This window comes from Ammospiza nelsoni, chromosome 18, assembly GCF_027579445.1.
Source record: "Ammospiza nelsoni isolate bAmmNel1 chromosome 18, bAmmNel1.pri, whole genome shotgun sequence".
In the NCBI taxonomy this organism is placed as follows: Eukaryota; Metazoa; Chordata; class Aves; order Passeriformes; family Passerellidae; genus Ammospiza; species Ammospiza nelsoni.
The window spans coordinates 8906530-8919095 of NC_080650.1; the positions used below are offsets into that span (position 1 = coordinate 8906530).

Here is a 12566-nt window from a genome sequence, read left to right on the forward strand (position 1 = left end):
ACTTAATGATTAAGCTGCTTCCTGCTGCCATTAGCCAGCTCATTTCTGCTCTAGGGGCCAAACAGAGCATGATATTAGCTCTGGTTTGTTTACTGAGGCTGTAGGACACAAGTTAATAAACTTCAGTCATAACATTGCTCCAGCAATCCAGAGGTTCTCTTTGGGAGATGAAGGAAAACAACCACCTGCCTGTTTCAATACTGAGGTTTTAGGTGAAATTAGTTCAGGACACACATAATTTTCCATTTTAAATTGAGTAAATTAATATTTTTCAAGAGAAATTGTTATGTATTGTTTATTATATGTAGGATGCATTACTTCTATTTAGAGCTTTGTGTTTTAGTATAAATTTGGTTACAATTCTAATTAATGCAGGTAATTCAGACAACTCCCACTGTACGTGTCTGCCCACTAAAATGTACTTTAAATGGCAGCATACACTTGGATTTCTTCACCTGCTGAGAAATCTGGATAAGAAAAACCCTGTAAACCATATTGTGGTGCTGTAATTTTTGGCTGTGTTGATGGTGCCATATCCTTCTCTCCCATAACTTACTCAGAGTATTGTAACCTGTGTGCAGATGATGAGTAATGGAATGCATAAGGCAAACATATCTTCCCTGTATCTTTAGCCCTCCCCCTATATTAACATAAACCAAATTAATCCAGCCGATTATACTAACGAGCTGTGTGGAACTCCTGAGGTGAAAGTGGGATATGAAGGCTGCTTTGTGGGGCATCCTGGTGCAGTGTCTGAAAGAATCACGAGTCCCTTGCTGTGAGGAAGGCCTTGCTGTCCTCACAGATTCCAGGGGAAGTTTCCCTGGAGCTGCCAGGGCTGTTCCCAGAGGTTGGAGCTGGCGTGCAGCTCTGGGAGCCTGAGGAGCAGCACCTGGAGCTGTGTGTGATGATTCCAAGTTTTAGGGGTTTAGTGTTTAGGGGTCTCTGTGACCAACTGCACAGAGGTGTCAGTTATTCTGTTACAAAATTCAGTCTGGATTTTATGGAGTTGCTACAATGGGAATTCTGTTCACTCTGTGGCCACTGCTAAAACTCATTATCCCAATAGCTGCCTGCCAACTCTCTCTTTTATGTATGTGTGGTTGCAGTCAAAGGTTCTAAGGGGGATTAAACATTAAATTTTTTATCTCTGCTTTCATCTATCTTGGGAGCATGTAAAAGAAAAAAGGGAAAGTCAATAAATTAAAGGGAAAGGTAATAAATTATAAAAATTTCTTGGAGAAAAGAGTATAGCACATTGGAAATTATTTTCCTTTCTTTTCCTTTTCAGATGACATGTTTGACCTCCCATTCCCAGATGACATGGACAATGACATTAGAATTTTGATAACAGGGAACCTTCACTCTTCACCAAATTCCTCCCCAGTTCCTTCCCCTGGATCACCATCTGGCACTGGAGTGGGATCTCACTACCATCACAGCAGGGTAAGGCTGCAGCACCACAGGGAGCAGCGCTTAAAATAAAATACAAAGAAAGACCCAAATCCTCCAACAAAATCTTTTCCTTTAGATCCTGACACATAATTAGCTCAACAGCAAGCAAAACTTAGTTTACAATTGAAGGTTAAATACTGCTGGAGGTGTCTCTGCCGTGGCTGTTTGCACCCTCCAAGTTAATTGTTGGTTGATGATTGAGGGGGAGAGAGCAGTAGGAGAGCAGCTTTATTTTGGTGTGGCACAGCCATAGCTGATGACCCTGCATAGATTTAATCTGTACTCATCCATTCCCTCCTGGAAAATCCTATGGAATGTCTCTGGCATGAAGTGCCAAGTCTTTGAGAGAAGGGAAGCTGTGACAGCCCTGTTCCCATGCATTTCAGGGGAGGCAGGAGGGAGAGAATTCTCCCAGTGATGAAACTCTGCCCATGGAAACTCCGCAGGTGCTTGATGGTTATGCAGATGTTGTTTTCTTAGGAATATTTAGCCCAGAGCACACAGCATTTGGGAGTTATTTTTGTTTGAAGTGGCTTTTATAAAGTCAGTTCCAACATCAGTGATTACTTAAAATGCAAATTATTTTCAGTAATTCATGGGGGTTTTTTTGAATTGGCTTAGCTTGGATCAGGTTTGATGGAACTCTTTCACTCCTACATTTAATCACGTAAGACTGAGCTGATCTCTTAAAATGGTTTCCATCACAATTAGGTCGAAGTTCTGTGATTTGCAAGTTTCTGTGAAGTTTTGTTCTAGAAGTATTAACTTGGAAGTAGTAGCATATTACTTCTTTACTAAATAATAGAGTATTTCATGAGAGAAACAGGGTAACTTTTATATCATTTTTGACACATCAATGAGAGATCTCCAGATCAGAATTCTAACTCCTGAACACAACTGACTAAATGGTGGTAGTTTCACCCCTGGAAGTAGAAAGAAGTTTGCAAGTTTCCCTTGCAAACTCTGCCAAGATGCCTCAGTGGAGCTTTAATACAGTCAGTGAGGGAGAAATGCCTCCTGCCTCAGCCACAGAAATACTAATCCTGTATTTTGTGAGCTCAGTCCACAACCACCTTGTGTGGATTGTGTAACTCTCCCATCAAAGGCTTGATAACAGCACATTGCTGTCCCAGTTATTCCAGACTGGTGTGTGGGCAAATGAAAACTTCTAAATTCTGCTGCCAAACCCTGCAGCCATAAATCAAAACTCCTCACTTTCTCCCTCCCCAGTTCCCTCAGCAATCCATTCTGGCCCACTGCTCTGCAGAGCTTGCCTTCAGTGGAGCTGCATCCATTGGGAACAGCCCTGGGAGGTTCATGGCCTGAGCCCAGGGCCCTGGACAAGCCCCTTCCAGCTGAAGCCGAGTAATTCCCATTAACCATTAAGCCAGGCCTGGTAATTGCAGTGTAATGTTTGGCTTTAGCAGAGCAGCAGTGTGTGATCATCCCCCCGTGGGCCTGGGGTCAGGGCAATAATTGATGGCTGGGCACCAGCCCCGTGTGCTGGGCTCCCTGTGCCCCTGCTCCAGGCTTTTTTCCTGCCTTAGATTCCTGTGCAGACCCACTGGAAGGGATTGGCAGGGAGGGATTTGTAATTGAGCTGCTTTCTGTGCTGTGGAATCTTTGCCTTTTTTTCTTAACCTATTGACATTTTTGGATGAAGTGAATTGCTCTCCCAGCTGTTTAGGAATCTACAGTCTTTCTGAAACATAAGCCTGGAGAACCCAACCACAGGGGAATAAGGCAGGGCCTGGGTAACTTTGACTGAGATTCCTGACTGACTAAAGGAGGCTCATTTGTCACAGGACAGTATTTAGTAAATGAAGTCACTGTTCCAGGAGTGGGCTGTATTGACAGCACCCCAGAGCTGCCTTTTCCCTGTCTTGCAGAGCCAAGGTGAACGTCTCCTCTCCAGAGAAGCCCCCGAGGAGCTGAAGCAGCAGCCCCTGGCTCTGGGCTACTTTGTGTCGACTGCCAAAGCGGAGAACCTCCCACAGTGGTTCTGGTCCTCCTGTCCTCAGGCACAGAACCAGTGTCCCCTCTTCCTGAAGGTCTGTCATACTCCACATGGAGCACTCATTATGCATTGCTGTTTCCATGCCTGTAAAAGCCTAAGTTGGAGTCTGTGGTGTCAGAGTGAACCTGAGACCTCTCACTCCAGAACTGCAGAACTCCAGTCTGTTTATTCAAAATTGTTACCATTAATTTGGAAATACACATGGTCATGGGTGGTTCAACACAGAACTGCCAACTTCCCACGCTGTCCTGAAGTGATTCACAATGGATGTTTCTTGGGAATCTTTAGCAGTACCTGCTGTATGAGAAGTTAATTTTTGCTCTTTCCCTCTGCGCAGGCCTCTCTCCATCACCACATCTCTGTAGCGCAGACAGACGAGCTTCTACCTGCCAGAAATTCTCAGCGAGTTCCTCACCCCCTCGACTCTAAAACTACATCAGATGTCTTGAGGTAACACCTTTTAGGTTTTCATTTCTGCCCTAAACATTAGGGGCCTGAGCTCAGTGGTTTCAGAGTAACCTTTCCAATCTTATCACAATTACTTATCTGCATATTTTAGCCCTGCCATGCCCTATGTGTCTTGGGGCATTTCCTCCTCCAAGATGCCAGAGCAGGACTTTGAGGGGGAATTCTGTGGGTTTCCCTCTGTTGTGCACAATGATGCCAAGCAAACTCAGAACACCTCAACCTTGCCAGGGGGACATCATGGTTTGCCCCCCACCCAGATTGCTCTGTTCCCCTGGCATCTAATCTGAGCTGTGCCATTCCATTATCTTACCAAACCCAATGGATTTGTAGGAGGAGATAAAAGCACTCCCTGATGCTACTGTGCAGGCATTGGGGTACAAAGGAGACACTGTTCCTGAATGCAGGTAGGGTGTGTATTTTATTGTTCAGGATGGTGTGGGGTCTGTCCACCTCTGGGGACTGGACACAGATCTGTGTGATGAGAGCACACAGTGTGGGACATCCGAGTGAACAAACAAACATCAGCAGGGAACAGGAATGTCCTATCTAAGTAAATTGGGGGTGTACTATTCTAGAAGATATTAATTTGCATCCTGTTGGAGGACTGAGTTCTCACAGATGTCCCAGGTATTGAGTAAAATGAGAATGCACTGGACAGAGAAAGGAAGAGATGCAACAGACACAAGTTACAAGATGAGAAATTGCAATAAGATAGAGGATCACAGGAACAGTGTGAGCAAACACAGGGTGCCCAGAGAGGCAGAGATGTTCAATCCCCAAGGCTTGGACAGCAGTGGCATTTGAACCACTGTGAGTCTAGAGTCTGTGTGTGTTTGGGAGGGCTTTCGTGCAAATGGTTCAGACATAGCAAAGCTGAACCCTCCTGCTTTTCAGTGAGGTTCCTCCTTTGCCAACACACTGGCAGCCCTGTCAGGGTGCAGGTCCAGGAGAGCCCATAACACCCCCAGAGCAGGCTGTGATGTGTGTGCCTCCTGTGCAGGTTTGTGCTGGAGCAGTACAACGCCCTGTCCTGGCTCACGTGTAACCCGGCCACGCAGGACCGCAGCTCCTGCCTGCCCGTGCACTTCGTGGTGCTCACCCAGCTCTACAACGCCATCATGAACATCCTGTAGGACACACAAGCACTTGTTCTTCTGGCTGCTTCTCCCCTCCGCCCGGGAACGTGCCACGACCTGCAAAGAGCTCCGTTTGCTTCTCTTCAGACCAGTCCTGTGCTGTGCTTCTGTTCCTCCAAAAGCACATGTGAATTCTGCAGTGTTCAAAACTAAACTACCCATTAACATCTCTGGCAGCTTCAGTCCAAAATCTGGGAACATCCAAGAACAGTGAACACAGAGTAACCTCAAGCCAGTGTTAGTTTGGTGGCTCAGTAACTACTGGTCAGCGTGATTATTTTTTTTAATATTTTATTTTTTTAAGGAAGACTACAGGATCTTTTTGCATTAGGAACTGATAAAGACCCACAAGCAGTGTCAGCCCTCCAAGTAAAAACCACCTTGTAGTGACCAGTTTGGGTGTTTTGTTGTTTGATCGTCGTAAACTGGGACTTTGCAGGAAGAAAAAACCACAAACACAAAACCACACAGTTGTAGTCTCGTATAAATATTGGAGTTTTCTGTCTACCTGGAGTTCCTGTCAGAGTGGATTGGGATGAATGCATGCATTTGTTACCTGTCCATGTAGATATGAATGGTCTGGAGATACTTTATTTATTTTTAGGTTTGGGGAGGGGAGGGATTAAATTATAAAGGACCAGGAACAGTAGAAATACCTTACAAATCCAGCTCCGTTCCACTGTAGGGTTATTTATCTACAGACCTCTCACTCTTCTGACCTGGAAATCAAAAGAAGCTCATAACAATCAAAGTCTGGGAAGGGAAATGTGTTCTGGTAAGGATATCTTGTATTTTAAGGAATTCTCCCCTGTGTTTAGCCTGGTTAAAGCAAGGAATGGCCAGTGTTTAATGAAGGATAACACTACCTAAGGGAGAAGAGTGAGAGGGAGGTAGGGAGGAAAAAAATACTTTAAAGCCCAGTTCAGGGCAAGTGGAAAGTGGCAAATTATTCTATTGTAGAGCTATGATTGAAATATATTTCCAGTAAATTTAGTGATGCTAGAAAAGTATTTACTGAAAGCCAAGTCGCCCTTGAATTCTGGGCAGACTCGTCCATGTACATATCCAAAAATACGGTTTTTGTTTACACTAAATCAGTCACAAATCTGGTGTATTTTTTCTGACTATAGGAATATTATTTCAAAGAAATAATTTTTAAAAATTATATCATTAAATTAGTACTTGAAGTTACACCACTGTGGTGGCAAAGTTACTTTGTTTAGTGAAATGATCGCCATTGGGAAGGTTAATGGCTAATTGAAGTATTTTTATGACTCCTTCATTCCAGGCTCCCAGAGGTTCCTATTCCAGCCCCATTCCCTCATTTCTGGGGGTGCACTGGGCAGCAGGAGGGGGCCAGGGTCAGGCACTTGGATCAGGCTGGGTGACCCCTCCCCTGGCTGTGAAGAAAAACTACCAAGTTTAGAGTTCTTCCAAAAGACTTTCATGTTCTGGTTAAAAAAAATGAAATTCTATGATTTTAAAAAGTATTTTTCTTGAGATAATGTAACATTTAAAACAAATTATATAAAATAATAAAAGAAAAAAAAAATAATTGCTTGTGTAATGAGAAGGTGAAGGCAGGAGAGGAACCTGTAAATGGATTCTTTCCTTCCCTGCTCCACCCCTCCATGTGGGTGTCCTCTTTGCAATGTATAGGTTAAAAAAATCTGATATCAAACCATTTGTATCTAATGTGTACAGTGTAAAATTGACTTTAAAAATATTGCAGTACTATTTTTTCTTAATCAGAAAAGAAAATTCTCAAGGCCTTTTGAAGAGCATAAAAAGATGAAGATTGTAAACTTGTATAAAAAAATTTAACTTGGGGAGGAAAACAATGTAAAGTAGACATTTGTAATCTTTTACCATTTGGGGGTTATTTGTTCCCAGGATTCATCTGAACTTTGGATTATTATTTTGCTTATTGTTTTTAAATGGGCCGTTTTTATCCAGGGGCGTTTCTTCCCCACAAACCTGGTTCTAAGCAAAAATTAGAAATTAAAAAAAGGGCAGCAAGGAGTAGTTTTCATCTGGTGTCTTTTATTTAATTTTTTTAAGTTAAGAGAAGCTGGTGACATATTTATACGTTTTTGTGCAAAATAAATGAATGGCAATAGATTTTAAAGAAAAATCTTATGTACTTCAGTGTGAGAAGTTCTGTATAATATTTCTCTTAAATATGCATTATTTTACTTGTGAGTTTTTTACTGAATTAATCTGAAATGTACAAGCCCTGGCTTTCCTACAGAGTGAAGAAAGTTATTATTATTTTTTTTTTATTTCTAACTTTGGAAAATCATGCCTAAATCAGAATTATTATTACAGTTGTTTGAGCTAAAGGGAGCGGGAGGGTGGGGAATGTCCAGCATGCTTGTATGTATATTTCAGAACCTTTTTTAAATGTAAAAGCTGTACATTTCTGGGGAGTTCTGAATTTCTTTTTGTTTTCTTTTTTTTTTTCCTCTGAGCATTTTGCAGTGAGCTTCTTTTATATATAGCCGACAATTTGAAAGAAAACAAAAAAAAATGTGAAGTTCATTTTAAATCTACAGTATATCGCTGGTACAATACACTAAAAAAGACTTTGATAAAAAGAAACAATAATAATAAAAGACCTCCATTTTAAATGTCATTCATATATACCTTGTGGATGAGAGCTATATACTTTTACACACTTTTTTAGATGAATAAATTATTGAATTACTGAAACTGTTGGTGCAGTTTTATTCTTGTATTGAGCTCTGAGTTTTGACATTCCCAGGGAAGGAATTGCAAGGTGTAGATCCAGGGCTGTGAATGGAACTGGAATGAAATGTTTCAAACCATGGCTGTTGTGAGGGGACAGGGATGTCAGTGATGCCAAGGATGGACAATCCTGCCAGAGGGGTGGGTGGGAGCAGCCTGGGATAATCCAGTGCCACAGGAGCAGTGGCTGCTTTCCATGGGCAAATCCAAACCCAGGGGTCCATCACTGATGGATGAACTTCTCCATGCGCAGCAGGTGAGTCTCCAACAGGAGCTGTCAGGGGCAGGTCAGGCCTGGCCCCTCTCCCTGCACAGGGATGGGGACAGGGCCATGGTGGCTGCAGGGCAGCCCTGGATGAGGGACCAGAGCCACAGCCTCAGGCTTCCCAGAGCAGCTGCAGAATCCCCAGCCCACAGGAGCTGGATGGACTTCATGATCCTTGTGGGTCCCTCCCAGCTCAGGATACTCTGAGATTCTGTGCTAATTGTGGATTCTGTGCTAGGTGTAACTGCTGGGTGCAGGGACTGTTGCACCCCAGGAGTCTCTTCAGAGCGAGACACTCAGGGATTAGCAGTCATTCCCAAATATAGAAGTGCCAAAAATGACATTTAATGAACAGCTGTGACATCCCAGGGTGTGGGGGGTGGGGATTGGAGCCAGCTGTGCCATCCTGGGACAAGGGGGAGGGATCCAGCTGTACCATCCTGGGATGTGTGGGGTGGCTGGAGCCAGCTGCAGGGACAGCCCCTGTTACAGCAGTGCTGGCTGGCAAAAGGGAATGGGGGAGTTTCTGCAGACTCCAAGTGTCTCACAGGTGATCTTTGTGGCTCACTCCCTTAAAAATTATCCTGAAAGAACTCATTTTCCATAATAGCTGGAGCCCACATAGCATCCCATGCCATCTCCAGTGACTGGATGGAGGAGCTGCCACTCCTTTCCATGGCTCTTCAATGGCCATTTGGGATTTCCTCAGTAGATGTTATTTCTTGTCCACTTGAATTTTGGTGCTTCTTACTTCTGAATTCAAATACTTACAAAAATAGTCCCTAAGATTTTACTTTTTTTTTTTTAACTTTCAAGCTTGTATCTTTTAGTTCACTGCACTACTGTAAATTATGGTACTAAATGACACTCTCAATTACCCTATCCAAGGTTGTACAGAACAGTTACATTTTGGTCTTTTACTGTGAGAGCTGCAAGTACCTGGAATTACTGCAGAGCAGTATTTGTTGCATGGAGATTACTTTGTGTCTAATTCACTGGCTTCACAGACAAAATTACCAATTAAATATTCCATTCCATGAGGACTGTAAGGAAGACCTGAATGAAAAACTGAAATCTCAGTTGATTTGTAACAATAATGGAATATCTACAAGTGTGTGCAACACTGTGGTGATGGACTCAGCTCTTTAACTCGAGTAAAGAAAATGCTTTTTAAGATTAGGCTGATATTAAACTACTTTTCCTTTCCCAACTGCCATCTCTATTTTTGACAAAATGTCATGGCCACTTGAAAGCTGTTTCAGCACATGTAGAAAGCATCAGAAATAGTGAAGTAAACATGAGGTTTATGGGCAGTGTCACCATTTAGAGTGGAAATGGAACAGCCCTGCATCCCCAAACAGGAAGGCTTTAGTCTTCGACAACAAAACAGGATTTATAAAATTATGCAGCTTCTACTTCCCTATTTGACCCTGAACCTTAACCCTTGGACAAAAGTTGATGTGGCACTGCTGGTTTGTGCTTCACTGGCTGTTCCCCTACCAGGTATCAAAGGAGCAATCCCACAGCACATCCCAAGGGCTATGGAAACCTCAGGGCTGTCTGCAGCCTGAAATACTCTGCAGAGGCCTGGAAGAAGATGGCCCCAGTGTCTGTGTGAGGCCAGCTGGGAATTCAGGCTGCCCTGAGCTGTCAGTGCTGGGATCTCCAGGCAGGGCAGGCTCCAGTCTGAGGCATTCTGTATGAGCAGCTCCTCCTCTGCTACAGGCCAGGCCCTGTCAGTCCCTGCAGCCATGGACACACATCTCCAGTACAGCTGATAGAAGCCAAAACCATACAGCACATGCTCCTTTATCTGATAAACATCAGCTTTTCCCTGGAAGAGCTTATTGTAACCTCTCAGAATCATGGTTAAAAACCAGCTTAGCACAAGGGACCCTTTGCAGCAAACCAGCAGGACATGGCACTGCTGGGGACTCTCTCTACAGGAACAGGTTTTGTGGTCCTGCAACACCCACTGGAATTCACTGCTCCCTCTGGTGTCCCCACAGGGTCTGGTCTCATTCCACAGCCACTCTGATGTGGCTCCCCACAGGGTCTGGTCCCATTCCACAGCCACCCTGATGTGGCTCTGAGGATACTACAGCAGCCTCTGCTGTTGACACCTCCTCTGTTCCCCAAAGTTTTCAGCTCTTAACCAGCCCCGGGTACCCAGCCACCTCCTCCACCTTCACATTGCAGGAATGTGGGTTCCTTCCCACAGCACACACACCTTTTCCTGTTGGACAGATGTTTCATTTCAGCAATACCTGCCCCTGCAGGACCTCTGTCATCCACCCAGCAACACCAACTGCTCCCCAGGCAGCGATGCTCACTCCAGCTGGGCCCTTTTAAAAGACACAGCCAGGCCAGCAGGAAACTGCTGCAGCCCACGTGGCAACCAGGGCAGGCCTAGGGCCCTCACAAGTGGAATTTATTTTCCTTACACACTAAATTAGACATATGTTTAAAAAACTCCTACCAGCCTGACACTCTCTTTGTTTTTATTTAAATATTTTGCCATTGGGAAAATGTCAGGCTGGTATAAATCTAGGAACAAACTACATCCTCAAATGCACTGCTGCTACTATGAGTGTTTGGAGAACTTTCTGCCAGAATATTTGATATCCAGAACCCCCATTAAAAAAAAAAATTACACACACACACAGAGCTCACTGGTTCCTGCAATTCTGTAAAACACAATCACATGCGTGGAAAAAAACCCCAAAAATAAAACCCAAATCACAATCAACCTACCAAAAAACAATATCCAGAAAAACTTTTTTACCTTTAGAGTTGGGTGAATAAGAAGTCTTCTTTAGCCAACGTTTTTTTAGTTGACTGTGATTTCCTGCAGCCAGTGACAGCTGTATCATATCACATTAATCACATTTGTGCCGTTCTCTGTGTGGGGTTGTCCATAGGAATAACTGAAAGTCACATCCTTGGTCCTCCAGCAGGGGTCATGTTTTGATGGCAAATGAAACTCCAGCTTCTCCCTAAACCAGGCTTTAAAAAACCAAATTAAACTGCAGAGCTACAGAGCTGGATCATTAAAGGTCAACCACGCGAGCAGGTGTGGGTTCATTGGTCAAAGTGCTCCACCCCACTTGTAATCAGTCTCGGTGGTAATTTCATTAGTGCCTGGGGAAAAGCCAGGCCAGGAGAGGCAGGTGATGGGGCAGGGTGCGCATGGCAGGGCAGGGGGTTCTTAATCCCAGCAGGGTAATGGCCCATGGAAGTGCTAAAAGAACGGTGCTGTGAGCAGCTCTCTGGGCTCCTGGCTTCAGCAACGTTTCAGTTCCAAGTAATTGCCCTTGGATTTCTTTCTCCCTGTTAGGCTGTGGTGTGTGGGGAAGGTTCTGCAGCAATGGCACACACTGCAGTGCCCCATGCTGCAATGGCACACACTGCTGCACCGCCTCAGTGTCCAGGGACAGGCAGGGGACAGAAAAGGGACCTGCATGAGCCCAAGCCTGGTCTCAGGGTGACTTGAGCTGTAAACAACAGGGAGAGTCCAAGTGGAAAACAACTTGTACCACCAAGGGCTCTGTTGCTTTTATGGCAACAGGGATAGAGGACACCCCTCCTTGGCTTGGACATTGCCCTCATCATCACTGGTTTGCCCTTCTCTTTGCACTTTATGTTGCCTTTTTTTTTTTTTTTTTTGATGTTGGGCACTTTCACTAGTGAAATGTTACTTTTATTTTATCCCACATCCCTTTCCACAAAACATAACCTTCCCTCCCTAAACAAATTCAGTCAGAAGTTGAAAGAATGTTTTTCTCATTTTCCCAGAATCTCTCTGCTTCTGTTATTTAGGTGACTTGGATGAGTCCCCTGTCCATTCAGGAAGCACAAATCCTTTGCTATAGTTTACAGATTCCTAATCAGGGAGGAGTATTTGGGGTGACCTCTGTTCCATGTGCAGCACCCTGGTGTGGGCTCCTCCACTCCAGTTCCCTGTTCCTTTGGAGACTTGGAGATGGCAGCCCAAGGTGCCTGTGCAGGTGAGGGGCACTGGCACTCAGTGTTAATGCATAACCCCAGAGTGCCTGAGGCCAGCACTCATGGAATGGAACTGCTGTTCCAGGTTTCTGTGCAACTACTGCCCACCCCTTCAGCCTCCTGAGCAATGGCTTTGCAGCTATTAAGGGTGCAGTTAATCAGAAGAACAGCTCCAGATTTAATAAGCAAGTAAGGAAGGCATGCTAAAGGGATTGAGAGGAAAGATCAAAACTCTAAAGCTGCCCAAACCAATGTGGGATTTTGGGCAAACTGTTGGCTTTGCTACTCCTTGCCTGTGTAACAATCAATGCCACTGGCTCATTTGAGCTCTCAGGCAGCAGAGTGCAGAGCATTAGTTTGCAAACTCTAGTCAAGATCACATAAAATTAATTAGGACAACAAAAACTACAGCCTTCTGCAAAGACTTACAGAAAGATCCCAGAATGTGGAGGAACTGGAAGTAATTAATAGT

At 44.3% G+C, this 12566-nt stretch overlaps 1 protein-coding gene across 1 annotated transcript in view; it reads left to right on the plus strand.

The window, feature by feature from the left end:
- Positions 1 to 7788, plus strand: part of MED13L (mediator complex subunit 13L) — a 166451-nt gene extending 158663 nt beyond the window's left edge. Inside the window, exons 28-31 of the mRNA XM_059485067.1 lie at positions 1292 to 1446; positions 3345 to 3506; positions 3810 to 3922; positions 4941 to 7788. Coding sequence (XP_059341050.1) covers positions 1292 to 1446; positions 3345 to 3506; positions 3810 to 3922; positions 4941 to 5073 — 563 coding nt within the window. The 3' untranslated portion in view covers positions 5074 to 7788. The remainder of the gene's footprint in view (positions 1 to 1291; positions 1447 to 3344; positions 3507 to 3809; positions 3923 to 4940) is intronic.
- The last annotated feature ends 4778 nt before the right edge of the window (positions 7789 to 12566 follow it).